General features: G+C 51.8%; 3 protein-coding genes across 3 annotated transcripts; 1 reads left to right on the top strand and 2 right to left on the bottom strand.

The window, feature by feature from the left end:
• Positions 1–520: 520 nt before the first annotated feature.
• On the bottom strand, positions 521–2098 carry LOC120700635. The gene is made up of 3 exons (XM_039984882.1): positions 1974–2098; positions 786–1873; positions 521–555 (listed from the first exon to the last, which is right to left on the bottom strand). The coding sequence occupies exons 1-3, from the start codon at positions 2096–2098 to the stop codon at positions 521–523; spliced, it is 1248 nt and encodes a 415-aa protein (XP_039840816.1).
• A 283-nt stretch (positions 2099–2381) lies between these two features.
• Positions 2382–3619, bottom strand: LOC120697804. Its single transcript, XM_039981155.1, has one exon. It carries the CDS (start codon positions 3308–3310, stop codon positions 2594–2596), a length of 717 nt encoding a protein of 238 aa, XP_039837089.1. The 5' UTR covers positions 3311–3619; the 3' UTR covers positions 2382–2593.
• Positions 3620–10981: 7362 nt separating this feature from the next.
• Positions 10982–14593, top strand: LOC120700636. Its single transcript, XM_039984883.1, has 4 exons — positions 10982–11902; positions 11975–12231; positions 12311–14264; positions 14341–14593. Exons 1-3 carry the CDS (start codon positions 11221–11223, stop codon positions 14246–14248), a joined length of 2877 nt encoding a protein of 958 aa, XP_039840817.1. The 5' UTR covers positions 10982–11220; the 3' UTR covers positions 14249–14264; positions 14341–14593.
• Positions 14594–14940: the final 347 nt, after the last annotated feature.

Genomic DNA, 14940 nt, shown 5'->3' on the forward strand with positions numbered 1-14940 from the left:
GCAGGTTAGATGGAAGACAATGCCACGTTCGGCGAGAAAGGTGCGAAACGTGGTGTTGTCAAATTCCTTGCCATTGTCTGTTTGGAAAGCAAGAATGGGCTTGCCGAACTGTGTCTGTACGAAGGCATGGAAGGTCGAGAGGGTAGACACAACATCAGACTTGCGGCGTAGCGGGAAGGTCCACACATAGTGGGAGAAGTCGTCAAGAATGACAAGGTAGTACTGAAACCCAGAGTTGCTAAGCACCGGTGATGTCCAAACATCGCAATGAAACAAACAGAAAGGATATGGCGAAATGTGACTAGAGTCTTTAAAAGGTAGCCGAACATGTTTTCCTAACCGACAAGAGGTACAAGTGTGGGGGTGGGAGGGAGAACATTTGAAATCAAAGGAGTCTAGGATCCTGGAGAGTGTTGGCGCCCCTGGGTGTCCAAGCCTGGCATGCCAGAGATCAACGGAGACGTGGAGACCACGGTGGAGGGGCGCAGACTGCTGCAGGGGGTAGAGATCGCCGCTACTGTCACTGTGGAAGAGAACCGCCCGGGTACAAAGATCCTTGACAGAGAAACCAAGCGGATCAAATTCGACAGAAATGTTATTGTCACGAGTGAGTTTGCGGACAGAGATGAGATTGTGAATAAGAGGAGGGGAAACGAGGACATCACGGAGATGAAGTGGGGAGGTGGGGGTGGAGATTGTGGTTGAACCGGTGCACTGGACGGGCATGGATGCGCCGTTGCCAACTATGATGCGAGAAGAACAGGGAGACGTGGAGGAGAGCATACCAGCGTCACCGGCCATGTGCGTGGAGGCGCCGGTGTCGAGAACCCAGTCCTGAGCGCTAGGTGGCGAGGACTGGAGGGTGAGGCCGTTGAGCGCCTGGTAGAGCGCCGGAGGAAGAGAGCCGACCGGAGAATGCTGGGCCGTGAGAGACTGCTGCGGAGCAGCCCCTGGACGAGACCCGAGGACGCCAGCAGCCGGTGCACCAGGAGGAAGATGACCCAGGGGCCAGGCCTGGACGACACCAGTCCAGGGATTCACCCAGGACGGCACGTTGCCGTCGCGCGGCACCGGAGGGTTGGGGGTAGGAGTGTTGGACACACCGCCAGTGCGGGTGGATTGCTTCTTGCGCTTGCGGGAGCGTTCCCCGCCGCTGTTGACGGTGGTGTTGTTGGAGGCCAGAGGAGTCGCCGCAGATCCCGTGGCAGGTACATTGCCGGATGCGTTGGAGGAGCGGGATGCGGCAAGAAGAGCGGTGGAGGTGACCTTGCGGGCACGATCGGCAATCCAGATCTCCTCTTGGTGGAGAAAGGAGCAGGCTTGAAGAAACCGCATGCCGGACGCCGAGATCGTTGGCGCGCAGTGGGCGAGCTTGTCGCTGAGGCCGCCAAGGAGGGTGATGACGAGTTCCTGGTCGGTGACAGGGGAGCCAAGGTCGCGTAGGATGTCGGCCTGGCGCTTGATCTGAACACAGTAGTCGATGACGTTCATGTCGCCCTGGCTGAGGGCGTGGAGTTGTTGGCGGGCCTGCGATGTACGCTGGACCACGTTGTCAAGGAACTGGGTGGCGATGGCAGACCAGACGGAGGGGGCGGTGTCGTCGGGCTGGATCACGGCGGAGAGCAGGTCATCGGAGAGGGTGGCGTAGATCCAGGAAACGACACATGTGTCGATCTGGGTCCACTCCGGATCGAAGACCTGCAGCTGCGCGTCGACGGAGCCATCGACATGATCCAGAAGACCGAACTTCTTGAGGGTGTTGGTGAAGAACGTGCGCCAGGTGCCGTAGTTGGCAGCGACGAGATCAAGAACGACCGGAACATGGGACTTGATGCTGATGAGTGGGCGGTGGAGGTGTTGATGGCGACGGCGCCTATGGCGAAGGGGTTGGAGGAGCCAGAGGAAGAAGAAGGGCTCGCCATCGGGTGGGAGGTTGCGGAAGCGAGGAGTTAGGAACCGGGGTAAGCTGATACCATGAAAGAGTTTGCACCGCAATGTATGATTGTATTGATCTCATCACATGTACATATACAAGAGCCGAGCAACTGCCGGCGAGCGCGACGCGCGGGCGTGGCGAGCGAGACGCGGCGCTGGGCATCGTGGGCGCGCTCCAAGCGGGCGCACGACCAGCGGACTAGCTGTTAAGCGAGCTAGAGTAACTGCAAGACCAGCGGACTAGCTGTTAAGCGAGCTAGAATAACTGTTAAGCGAGCTAGAGTAACTGCAAGCAAGCGGCCTAGACGAGCGCAGCACTAGCCGCTTTGACAAGGCCGTTACTGCCACGGCGTGCGAATTGATGTGCGATTTGATAAAGAAGAAAGAAACAAGCTCGCCAGATTTTTTTTTTGAGATATTTCTGTCGATAAATTGCTGAGAGGAAGTGTTGGAAACTTCAAATATTTGTCTTTTGTTCAGTGTTTTCCTGAAGACTCAATTTGTACCCAGCCAACCAGACATGAGCGGCAACAACTACACAGATCTCAGTTACACTTGTTTAGCTCTAAATACTAGAATTAACTTAAGCTAAGCACTAATCAATACGGACAGCATAGCCACAGATGTAAACAACATTACGCGTTACAGTCGTTCTGCGTCAGAACGGGAGGTAGCTCCGCCGCAACGCGCCGGCGTTGGCAAAGAAGCCGACAAGCTCCTGCTTGTACGGGAGGAACGTCGGCTTCCTGCCGTCGCCGCCGCCGCCTCTCCCACGGTTCGTCCGGTCATGGCCTCCTCCACCGGCGCTGCGCTCCGAGTGGGAGCTCGCGTCCAGGAACACGAATTTCTCCTTGCCGTCGCTGTGGCTCCGCCCGACGACCCGGTGCCGCCACCGGAGGACCGAACCCGTGGAGCCGCTCTTCCGGCAGCGCGCCGGGGACGGGGACCGAGATCTCAGCGCCGGCGAAGCCCCGGGGGACCACAGGCAGTACGTTTCCGCGGGCACCCCGTCAAGCCCGCCGCCGTCGTCGTCCGCGGGCTGCCCTGACGGCGCGCCGGCGCCGCGCTCCTCCAGGAGGAGCTGCCCCAGCGGCACCAGCGCGGTGGCCGTGCCCGGATCCTCCTCCGTCTCCTGCAGCGGCGGCGACCGCGGGCGCCCGAAGACGGGGTACACGGGGCCGATGCGGCCGTCGGGGAACGCTCCGCCGGCAGCCAGACGCTGCACGGCGGCGAAGGTGAAGCCTTCCTCGTCCTCCTCCTCGTCATAGCAGGAGGAATTAACGGCGGTGATCGCCGCTGCCGCAACGGGGGGCTCCAGAAGGTCGCTGGCAACAACGGCAGTGACGACGCCTCGGTGGTGGTCGCTTTCGGCCATGGCCACTTGGGTTCGGTTGTGGAGCTCGTCTGGTCTGGCACGAGCTGGCCGGCGCGGAAATAAAAGGGCCGGCGGCGGAACGGCAGATGCGCGCGCGAGCTGGAGCGGCGGGCCACCGGCAGTTTGCGCGTGGCACCACGCAAGCCGCGTTTCCTACCGGCTGGCGGGCCCCGCTCCGAACCCTGGTCCACCTTCCAGTGACTGGCGGAGCTGGAGTAGTGGAGGACCCGGTCGGTGAGCGGGCCCGGCGGGGGCTGGTGCCACGTGGCGGGCGTGGGGAAGGAGGGGAGGAATGGTAGGGAATAGAATGCAAGCTGGACAGCAGCAAAGGATCGCAGTGGAGTGCAGTCGAAATGGAATGGAAAGGATCAGACGTCCATGTGCTCCGCTTATCCTTTGTGCACTGCTCCTCGTCGGCTTTTCGCACACTTGCGCTGTTGCGCACATCGTTTACCTACCGCCGGGCGGGATCAATGGGGGACTTGAGTTTGTTGGAGTCACTAGGAGTAGCAGCAGCAGAACTACCTTTGCTTTTGTGGATGTAATTTTTCTTTTTTTTTGTGTCCTAATAATAATGGTGAATGTAAATGCCACTAGGGCTCTGATGAGTGCTTACGATGTTTGAGTTGTACGGCGTGTCCTTGACGCCTTCTTGCCCGGGTAATAAGCTTCGTTTCCAGTAAAGTATGTTTGGCTCACGCTGCACGGGTGGCATGGCGTCCCCTTCGCACGTGTGCTCCTGGGGATTAGAGCATTTTACTAAGACTGGAGGTTGCTTGTTCCGTAAGATCTCACACAGACGTGAACGGAAGAAGAGGAACAAAAAGGCTATTTTGTTGACCTAGAATCCTATAGGTTGCCTTTCCTCGTCTTCGCGCTTAATGGGCTCAAATCGTGGAGTGTCTCCAGCTGCTGCCTTTGGGGCTTTGGGCCGATCATGCTCGTCTCTTAGGCCGCCTCCAACGGTGGGCTTAGAGCTAGCACAAATTATTTTTTTAATCGTTGAATAGTGCGAAACAACTACCGTTAGAGTTTCACTTCCCGCCTAGCGCGAACGCACCCCGATGCATCTCTCCCTCACCACGCCGGGGTTTTAATTTCCGACCGGTCTCCGCTAACCGCCGGGGTCCGGTATCGGTATACCGGTCCGGTTTTGCCGGTTACCGGTTGGAACCGGTGGAATTCAAATTTGAATTCAAATGGCGCAGTTCAACCGGTTCGTTCCGGTATAACGGCCGGTTTGACCGGTTTACTGGCCGGTTTGACTGGTAACCGGTCAAATTCAATTTTTTTTTCTTTTTTGGTTTAAATTCAAATGCCCGCAAAGTATACTAAATAAATATTTGTATAACATATTTTAGTCTAAATAAACCCTCCAACCCTCTTTTGTACTACTTTTACATTGTCCCTCCAACCCTCTTTTGTACTACTTTTACATTTTATTTTGTATATTTTTATGCACGTTTTTTTATTTAACTTCAAATCCCCGCAAACTATACTAAATGAACGAATTTTTGAGAAAATTTGACAACATTAGATTCGTCGCACCTTGAAGTATTTTTAGAATTTTTTTGAATTTAAATTTAAATTTTGAATTTGGGCCGGTTTGATACCGGCCCAAACCGGAACCGGGCCGGACCGGTAACCGGTCAAACCGGACTAGTTCCCACCGGTTAGGTGAACCTGCACCACGCACGCCTCCCAAGCTGGTTATTGCTACAGTGCCAATCCTCTCTCCTCCGCATGAGCTAGCTGCTGACTCTTTCCGTTGGAGAGGGCCTCATGGCACCCACAATGTACTCAAAAAGCAGTATATAGTGGTTAAACTATTTCTTTCAGCTACCTAGATCATTGTGCAACCTTTCTGAAAACTAGTTCATAGTTGTAGCTACTCATAGTGTTATGGATCAACTGAATAGGCTAAATTACTATTTCTTCTCTCTTCTCTCTCCGCGCTCTTCCTCGAGTCTCCTCTTCTTTCAACTAGCTGGACTATTGTGGCCTTTTCTGTAACTATAGACTGCCTGCTATGGAACCCACTCATATGGACTATTTTGCCATATACATTGGCTCGCTGTTAGTACTCTTCGAACTTCTCCTGGATTTATGCACATGCGCGTGGTGGAAGTGTGGAACAGTGCATACTGTGCATTGGCCTCCGTCCTCTGCACTTGCACTGCAGTCTAGGGCACTATGTAGTAGTACGATTATGTTTCACCGATGTGCTTCTAGTAGTAGGGAATTACCGATGTGGCAAATAACTCCTAATAGAACGGAATTTCCTTAAAACAAATAGGGAGACGAGCAACCGGCAAAAAAACTTCTGTTTTCCCTTCCGCCCGGAACAAATGGCACTTCACATCGTGATCCGTGCAAGGGAAAAAAAGGCTGCCAATTCAATCCCCCTAACAGGCCGTGCACTGCACCTCCGCAACGAACTACCAAACCCAAAGGGCCGGGCCCAAACTAGAGCCTTGTTTAGTTCCTTTAAAATTCCAAAAAACTTTACAAAATTTTCAATTACATCGAATATTTCAACACATGCATGAAGTATTAAATATAGTTAAACAAAATAACTAATTACATAATTTATCTATAATTTGTGAGATGAATCTTTTAAGCCTAATTAATTCATGACAGGACAATAATTACCAAATACAAATGAAAATACTATAATGTTTTACACCTAAAACTTTACACATCTAAACCTAAAACTTTACACATCTAAACGAGGCCTAGGCGCCAAACGTGCCGTGCCCCCGACAAGCCCGACCTGAAATCTACCCCGCCCCTACAAAAGAAAAATGAAGCATCAAATCAGAGCAGCCACGGCCCTCGGCGCACCAATCATGCAGCAACGCCGCACGTTTGACGCGTACGTCCGACGAGGACATGCTCATGCTCCCCTCCCACCGCCGCGCGCGGCGGGCGGCTTAGCCTAATGGCGGGCGGCGGCGGCGCATTCACGGTGACGGGGTCTTCCCCGAGAAGGACACGCGGCCGAAGCCCCAGTGCCCCACCCGGTACATCTCGTCCAGCCACGCCAGCTCCGCCGCCTCGGCCTGGCCCGGCGGCGGCGCGGTCGCCGCGCTGGGGGCGTCCGCCGCCGCCGTCCCGCCCGCGCCGGGCGGAGGAGGCGTCCCCGCCTTGGCCCCCTTGTCGCAGTGGCGCTGCGGCTGTGATCGTCGTCGTCGTCGCAGCCGCAGCCTGCAGCAGGAAACGGCGGCGCCTCCTGAGGCGGCCCACGACGAGTTCTGAATCAATTTATCAGAGCTCCACTTCTCCACTGCTACAGTTTTGCACGCCACAAATTAAAGAATTTTTTCCGGATTCTAAATTAGAATTGGCACCGGACCGCCCCGCTTACATATACGTATTGTAGCCGGACCCGGGCCGTACCGAAGGAGGAGGTCATGCAGGAAGTCTGTGGTTGATATAGCAGGCGACTAGGCGTGCGTTCCCAATTGCAAACGTACCGAGGGTTTGTTTACCATGGAGGTGTCAGGCGGCGAAGGCGGCGGCATCCACGCTCTGTGCGAGGACGTCCTCGCCGAGATCCTTGTCCGCCTCCCCTCCAAGTCCGTGCTCCGCTGCCGCGCCGTCTGCAGGAGCTGGCGCCGCGTCGCCGCGGACCGATCGTTCCTCGCCGCCCACGCGAGATGATCGTCTTCTGCCCGGAACACGGCATGACTCGCAGCGCCGCCCCTCTCTCCGTAGACCTCGACCCGGCGGCATCAGTCGCGCGGGGGACGGCGGCGTTTCTACCTTTACGCGGTGCGCCCGCTAGCCGAGGACGGAGCCCCGACCGTCTGCTTCAGACTTCGCGCCCTCGACGGCCTTGTCGTACTGCAGGAATCGCGCCGCGGCCTGTACATCATCTGCAACCCGATCACGGAGCAGTGGACCAATCTGCCGGCGCTGGCTCGGTCCTCTGTTGGAACCGGACGTCGATGATCAACGCCGGCGACGCCGCGACACCGGCAGGTGGTGAACGCGGCGGCTGAACGCACGCACGCACGCAAGGAGGAGAAACTCGTGGAGTATTTTCACCGGGCAACTTCACCGGCTTTGTGATGCATTCTCATTGGTATAGATCAGCCCCTGATCCGATTCTCCCACCACGATGCGCAGCTGCACGGTGCGCCTTTCTTTTCGGACGCCCGTGCGACATGCACGGCATGCGCGGCATGGCGGGGAGCCAGGCCTAAGACGCGGTCATGGCGCAGCTTGTGCACGGCTCCAAGCTGCCCACGATTCTACGCTAAAACAAACGTGCTTACAACTCAAACACACGCCTAACAAATGCACCTAAATGCCAACACAAACTTTGACACGATTACAGATGAACACCAACATCGTCAGCCTCCTACGTGTGCGGCTTCTACTTTCACACCTTGTCCATACCGCCTCTTGTGCCATGGCGTCGAAGAGGAGGAGGAGGAAGGCGGGGACACCACCAGGTCCAAGTCCAACTACTACTATGTCCTCTCGGCTGGCAGCACGCTGCCTCGGCGGCTGTCTCGCGCACCGTGCGTTCCGTCGGAAGCACCCCGGCCGCCCGGCACCAAGATGGAGTACGGTATCCCCGTGTCCTATCGGGGGATCCTGCATTGGTTCTCTGAGCATCCCCAAGCCGCCGAGACCGGCAAGATGCTGGCGTTCGACACGGTTTCCGAGACGTTCCGCCTGATGCCGGGCCCACCAGCGCCGGAGCGGCCGGACCTGGAGTGGATGTGGATGAGGGACCTGCTGGTGTTGGAGGGGGAGCTCAGTGTTGCGATTAAGCTGGGCCTGACGCTGGACATCTGGGTACTGCGGGGCTACGAGGCGGCGGAGAGGTGGACGCTGCGCCATCGAGTGACGCTGCCGCGGCCGAGAGATGTTGGGCTCGTCGGCCACACCCCGATGATGGACAGGGCACTCTCCGTTGGGCGCAATGCCATTCTGATCGCGTGCCAATCGTCTATGATGGCCACGTTGTACGATCTCAAAGAGAAGAGGGTGTGCCGGGTGATCCACTTTGAGGGTCACCCTACGTTCCTGGTGTTCAGTGAGAGCCTCGTGCGGCATGCCTTCTTCGACCTGCCCCCGTACCCCGACATCGTGCCACCAAAGTTCTCGGAGCCAAATCGAGAAAGTGATGAATGCGCATAGAAGTTGCCGATCCACGCATGGAACATTTATATGTACGATGAAACACCATGTCCTGCTCTCAAATAAAATTTATGCGCGAGTATAAACTGTCCCTGAAGATTAGAACACTCCAGTGGAGGGAGGTGATCTTAACAGCTGAGCTGACAATAGTTTAGCAGTGCATATCAAATAGGAAATGGTGTTTCTTTAACTGCAATTTCACACTAGATATTACCATATTATTAAGACTATGCACAGGCCACAGGGCGAGAACCAGCAAACAACTCAAGAAACCCGCTAGGGCGTACGTACAAATTGAGTGCATTACCGTGTTAGTTAGGCATCGCATCGCTACATGATGGCAACCTGATCCATCGCTACGAATCACGTCGTGGAACTCGGCTGCTGCACCGCGACAGCGGGTGCGCCTTCACCCGCGGCGGCCCGCGTCTCCACCGACGACGACGCCGGCGGCGGCGCCTCCATCTTGGCAATGCCGCGCCCGCCGTGATGCTGAGGAGGCGGCCCGTGCGCGCCGAACCCGCCGGCGGCCTCCATGTCGTCGTCGTAGAAGGCGACGCGGTCCCTGCGCGGGCGGGGCCGCAGGTGCCTCTTAGTGCAGACCAGTCCTGGTGCAGACCTGCCCCACGAGGCAGGAGATCACCAGCAGCGCCGCGATCACGCCCAGCACCACGAACACCGGCGTGTACGACCCGCCGCCGCTGCTGCCGGCCGACGCGTCGCGCTGCCCCTGCAACGGGCGCGCGCCGGCGGCGGGGAAGAGAGGCGCCGTGGTGGAGGACATGGTCGTCGCGCGGCTTCGTTCGGATTCCTCCCCCGTCTCGATCGGCTTCGCCTGGGATCGTGCACGCCTGCTAAGAGCGATTTGGAGGGTACTTGTTCCTTGCGGTGCTCGGGTTTAATGTGCTTGGAGTGAGCTCAAAGGCTGCGTTTAGTGTGGACGGCGTGGTTTGGATCTTTGCAAGCGTGTGCCTTTTGGCCATGGTAAAGGTGAAGCTAAGCATAAAGCATCCCGCCGTTTTGTGTCAGTTCTACTTTTTTTTCCCCCGAGGATGGAATGGATTTTTGTTGCAGTTTAGCAGTACAAAACACAAAGTTCTCTCTGGATGCTGGTGACACACTTTTTTTTATTGAAAACTAGGCAGGAGCACGGCCGATGCTGGTGACACACTGACAGTTTAGGTTGAATCTTCAGCAGTGGAGAGAGGCATGCATTAGGGCAATGTTAATAATTCAGCCAAGTAAGGATTCTTATAGTCCACTTCTTAGTCAACTAGTATAGTAGTTTAGTCTTTCATTATTAATATAAGATCCACATGTCACTCTCACAAGATTTTTTTAGTTCTTGTGCCCAAACTGGCTGTAAGCTTGCAGCCCACCTCTCCTTTCTCTTCTTCTCTCTCCTCCACCTCAATATTTAGCCTTCTTGCAGCCACTTATAATATTTATTCTTAGGACAGTCTCAACCTAGACTCTACCATGTAGTCTAAGTATATTTATAGTCCTCTATTTATAGTTTTTTGCTGATGTGGCACCATAATTATTGAAAAGAGAAGGAAAAAAACAAAACTTGGTTTCTAGATAAGACCTCAAGTCTACGCGCCCTTCAATGCCCAAGAAGCCAGGGAGACTCGCGTTGTGGAGGGGGCGTGGAGTCCATAGATCTTGTGATGGAAGAAAAATAATAAATGATTTTATGTATATAAACTACTATTACACACTTTGCATTATGAAGTCTAATTTTTTGTGATGGAGTCTTTGAGGTTTAAGACTCTACGAGTTTGTATTGGGACTGCCCTTACCAAAAATCCGTTGTGTGACCATGCCAGATGACGTCTTGTCCGTGCAGCGCAATTGGCTGGTGCAGACCATGGAAAAAAATTTCGACCGGTAAATCCGGTTTACCGGAAAATTTACCGTTACCGGTAGTGTCCGAGAAATGGATTTCGGTGATATTTCGCATTTACCGTTTTCAAATTTGAAAATTTCAAAAAAATTATATAAAATAGGGTAAAAATCTGATAAAAAACTAGACATTTTTATGAGCATTTTGGACTAATATTTTTTGTTGAAATGTAACCTCATATGTTGTGTAAAAAAAAAAGAAAATGAGCTTTTACTGTTGAACGACTCACCTTATCCATTCGCACGCCCCGAGCAGCCGTCCACCCTCCCCATTTCTCCTCCTCCAGTCCTCCGACACCCGAGCTGCTCCCTCCTTGGCTCCCGGCGATTTCCGACCGGATCCCACCGGTTTCCGCGCTCGTGGAGGCGGTTTCCGACCGGCAAGAAGAGGTTTCCGGGCGGGCGCGGGCGCCGGTGCCGCTGCCGGCCGCTCCCGTCATTTCCCGAGCGGAAATCGGGGTGTTTCGGCCGGATTTCGTCGCCGGTCGCGCGTAGGTTCCGCTTGCTCCGGGTTTTGCGGTTTTCGGCAGTTCCGGCCGGTAAATCTTTGATTCCGACCGGTTTTTCTCCCTACCGACCGGATCCGGCTGCTGTGGGTAAGGTTTTTTTTGTTTGAATTTTTTTATGGTAGCAAGTAGTGTAATATAAGTATTAGTAGAAGTATACAATGTTTTTATGGATTAGAAAACGAGAATGTGCATGTATTTGTTATTCATGTTTTGTTATGTATGTGTATGAGTACAAATGTGAAAATTAATATGCATGTGTTATGACAAATTGAGAATGTGCATGTTTTTTTGGTATGTGAATATGCATGTGCATGTGTATGAATGTTGCACCGTTGCAGGTAAATGGTTGACCCTGTTTGGGAGCATGGAGAAAAAAGGGGATCGGGTTTCAAGTGCAAGTATTGTGGCACATCAAAGAGCGGTGGAGGGGCAACACGGTTCAAGGACCACTTGGCACATAGAGGTCATGATGTTATTGATTGCCCTTCGGTTCCCCCCGCGGTGAAGAACTTTTTCATTAGTGAGTTGGACAAGATAAAGGCGAAGAAGTATGAAAGACAGCAAGATAGACGTAGGAGAGATGCTGCAGCTCGAAGTACTCAATATGTTGACTTTGAAGGTGAGGAAGAAGAAGAAGAAGAGCAGGATGATGAGTTGCAGCAAGCTTTGAGACATTCACGGGAAGAGTATGAGTTTAGGCAAAGGGCTGGTCCAAGGTATGAGAGGGGTGGTGGTTCTGGATCAGGCCAGGCACGGGATCCAGGTGGTGGCTCTAGACCAATTGGGAGGATGTTTTCTAGGAGTCGGTCACATATCCCCGAGCGGGCAAGGGACTATAACCTTGCTACTGCTTCCGGACCGAGGCAGCAGAGGATTGATACGGGGCCTTGGACGTCTAAGGGGAGGACTGCGAGAGAGTTGCTGGGTAGGGCGTGGTCAAAGGCTTGCCACTCCGTTGGTATTCCTGGACGGAAGGTAGATGACCCTTACTTTAGGGCGGCCATCATAGAGACACAGAAACAAGGTAAATAATCATTTATTATTGCATGCCAATTTGTATTGTACATCCCGGATCATATGTGATTATTGCATGCAGGTACTGGGGTCACGATCCCAACTGGGAGGGACATTGATGGAAAATATCTTTCAGAGAACGTGGAGGAGATAAAGAAGGAGATCAACAAGTGGAAGCAAGAGTTCCCTGAGTATGGTGCCACTATCATATGTGATTCATGGACCGGTATTTCTCGCAATAGCGTAATCAACTTCTTGGTATATTGCAATGGAATGATGTACTTCTGGAAGTCTATTGATGTAACTGGAAAAATACAAGATCATCATCTCATACTTAAGGTAATCATTTGTATTTTTCTAATGGATCATGACATTTGTAAGAATTTGTAGTTTTCTAATGGATTCCAACAACTTGCAGGAGATAACAATTGTTCTGAACGATATAGGGCCAGAAGATGTGATTCAGATAGTCACTGATAATGGCAGCAACTTTAAGAAGGCTTGCAAGCTGTTGGCAGAGGAGTACCCTCACATTGTGTGGCAGCCATGTCTTGCCCACACGATCAACCTCATTCTTAAAGATATTGGAAAGTGGGATGATCACAAGGCCATGATTCAGAGTGCCCAATATATTTGTCAATGGTTATACAATTCTAATAGTGTGCACTCCATGTTTAAGAGTGCCACTGGTGGGGAGCTAGTTAAATGGAATGCAACAAGATTTGGCACTAACTATATGTTTCTGGAGAGTTTTATGAAGAAGAAAGATCAATTTATGATATGGATGATGTCAACTGAATATAGATCATCACGCCACTACAAGACTGAAGCAGGCAAGTATGCATTCGAATGCATGACCTCTGTTCAATGGTGGGCAAACATGCAGTATGTTATTAATGATGTGGAGCCTCTCTATTCTTTTTTGCGATTTGCTGATCAAGACAAGACTCCAACTTTGGGTGAAGTTCTTATGGAGTACGGCAGCCTCAAGCGTACATATCATACCCGGTTCCATTCAGATATGGCAAGGTGTGACAGGATCATGGAAATTGTTGACAGAAGGTTGGCTAGTGTGTTCGAAGGTACGTATGCGCACACTGCTTGTGCCGTACACCCATATGCTTGTTATGCGTTTGGAATATCAGAAAATGTCTTTGGAGACCTTCGGAAAGGGCTGGAGAAACTTTTTGACATCGACAGAGCAGCACGTGCACTACAAGAGTATGAGCTCTTTCGTCGAAAACTTGGAGAATTCTCATCTGACCTTGCTGCGAGGATGGCAAAAGATAGAGGCACTTCTCCAGCTAGTTGGTGGGCTATGTTTGGTTCAGAAACACCACATCTTCAGATAGCAGCTAAGCGACTACTCTCTCAATGCGCATCATCAAGTGGATGTGAAAGGAATTGGAGTTCCTTTGCCTTTATTCACACAAAGCTTCGCAACAGGTTAAGCAGCATGAAGCTCCATAATTTGGTATATGTGCACTACAACCTTCGGCTTCGTATTCAGCGTGCAACAGCTACAGTTGAGGCAAGTGATTTCGATCCTGCTACTAGCTTCATGGATCTCTCATTGTATCGGCAGACCAGGCCAATTGAAGAATGGATGCAGCATGGTAGATCAAATAGAGCACCAACCTTAGATGAAGATTCTGATTTTGCCGACCCTCCTGTGCCTGCTCAGATCTTGACTGACCTCGCACGTAGGGTGGGTGAGCCAGTAAATGTTGATGATTGGGCCAGAGAGAATATTGGTGACACCCACCTAGGGAAAAGAAAGACCAAAATTCCTCCAAATCAGTCTAAACGAAAAAAACAAAGAAAGGGTGACGTTGAGGAGGAAAGCATTGGCACTGACGATACCACACCAGAGCCTAGTGATGATGGACATGGTGGTAGTGGTGGTGATGATGATGACGACGACGACGATGACGATGATGGTGATGGCAATGAGGGTGGTGATGACAATGACGATGATGATGGGGATGATCGTGGTGGTGCTTCTACTAGTGGTGCTCCAACTGGTGCTATGAGATTTACGGGAGAGACTGCCTTCACTCATGCCACACAAGATCAAGATCATGGAGCACCCAGCTCTCAACGTCGCACAAGAAGCAATACTCGTCCATTAGGCCCGTACGACGGTGAGGATGATGGTAGCTCTACCTCTGTCAGTTCCACCTACAGCTACCCGTCGGCACCCTCCTTTGTGTGGCCACCACAACCACATCCGATGGCTGTCCCTCCGCGTCCTCTATATGGATATCCCCATATGTACTATCAAGGATATCTCCCATATGGAAATCCTCACATGTACTATCAGGAATATCCCCCAGAGCAAGATCCCTCCGAATGAGTACCTAAGTATGTAGGTAACACATCTTATTTTCTCACTTGCATTCATTTCTTTTACATCTTCTCACCCATTTTATTTATTCCTTTTTATAGGATTCGACGTTACAATGGGAGTCATCAACAATTTCCGGTCGGTCGTAAGGTTTTCCTATGGGAAAACACCGAAATAAAAATTTTAGAGTATATTATGTGTTAACTATTTGAGACTTGTATTATTTGAACCTATATTTTATTTGAACCTATAAATTGTGTTAACAAGTTGAACCTATATTTTATTGCATTTGGATTGTGGTTTGTATTGATATACATATGTTTTACGTCAATTCTATTAATATTTGCTTTGTAAGAAAATCATTATGCATATTGAACTATTATATATAAGAATTAGATATAATTCTCTGAAAATATTACACTTCTCTTAACACAATTTGTTGTTTTCTACCGTGGTCAACATTTTTCGGTAATTATGCAGCCTATTCCACCGAAATTACAACGGAAACCGGTCGAAAAATACGAAATTCGGTGGTTTCAAATTTGAATTGGTTTACCGACCGGTAAATCCGGTAAACCGCCGGTTTTCGGTATTTTTCCGTTACCGGTGCGGTCCGGTAAATGACTTACCGCCGGTAAGTTTATCCTTGGTGCAGACTAAAGTGATGATGCCACGTCAGCCGTAAACCCGAACAGTTGCGA

The sequence above is a fragment of the Panicum virgatum genome, chromosome 3K, assembly GCF_016808335.1.
Source record: "Panicum virgatum strain AP13 chromosome 3K, P.virgatum_v5, whole genome shotgun sequence".
NCBI classification, from domain to species: domain Eukaryota; kingdom Viridiplantae; phylum Streptophyta; class Magnoliopsida; order Poales; family Poaceae; genus Panicum; species Panicum virgatum.

What these genes read in the sequence shown, in the direction of transcription:
- LOC120700635 (XM_039984882.1), bottom strand. Translation starts at nt 2,098, where the DNA reads ATGCCCAGCGCCGCGTCTCGCTCGCCACGCCCGCGCGTCGCGCTCGCC. An exon ending in GCGGTGCAAACTCTTTCATG is followed by an intron (nt 1,874 to 1,973) that starts GTATCAGCTTAC and finishes CCTTCGCCATAG; the next exon opens with GCGCCGTCGCCATCAACACC. An exon ending in GCACATGGCCGGTGACGCTG is followed by an intron (nt 556 to 785) that starts GTATGCTCTCCT and finishes TTCTCTGTCAAG; the next exon opens with GATCTTTGTACCCGGGCGGT.
- LOC120697804 (XM_039981155.1), bottom strand. Translation starts at nt 3,310, where the DNA reads ATGGCCGAAAGCGACCACCACCGAGGCGTCGTCACTGCCGTTGTTGCC.
- LOC120700636 (XM_039984883.1), top strand. Translation starts at nt 11,221, where the DNA reads ATGGTTGACCCTGTTTGGGAGCATGGAGAAAAAAGGGGATCGGGTTTC. An exon ending in CATAGAGACACAGAAACAAG is followed by an intron (nt 11,903 to 11,974) that starts GTAAATAATCAT and finishes TATTGCATGCAG; the next exon opens with GTACTGGGGTCACGATCCCA. An exon ending in ATCATCATCTCATACTTAAG is followed by an intron (nt 12,232 to 12,310) that starts GTAATCATTTGT and finishes AACAACTTGCAG; the next exon opens with GAGATAACAATTGTTCTGAA.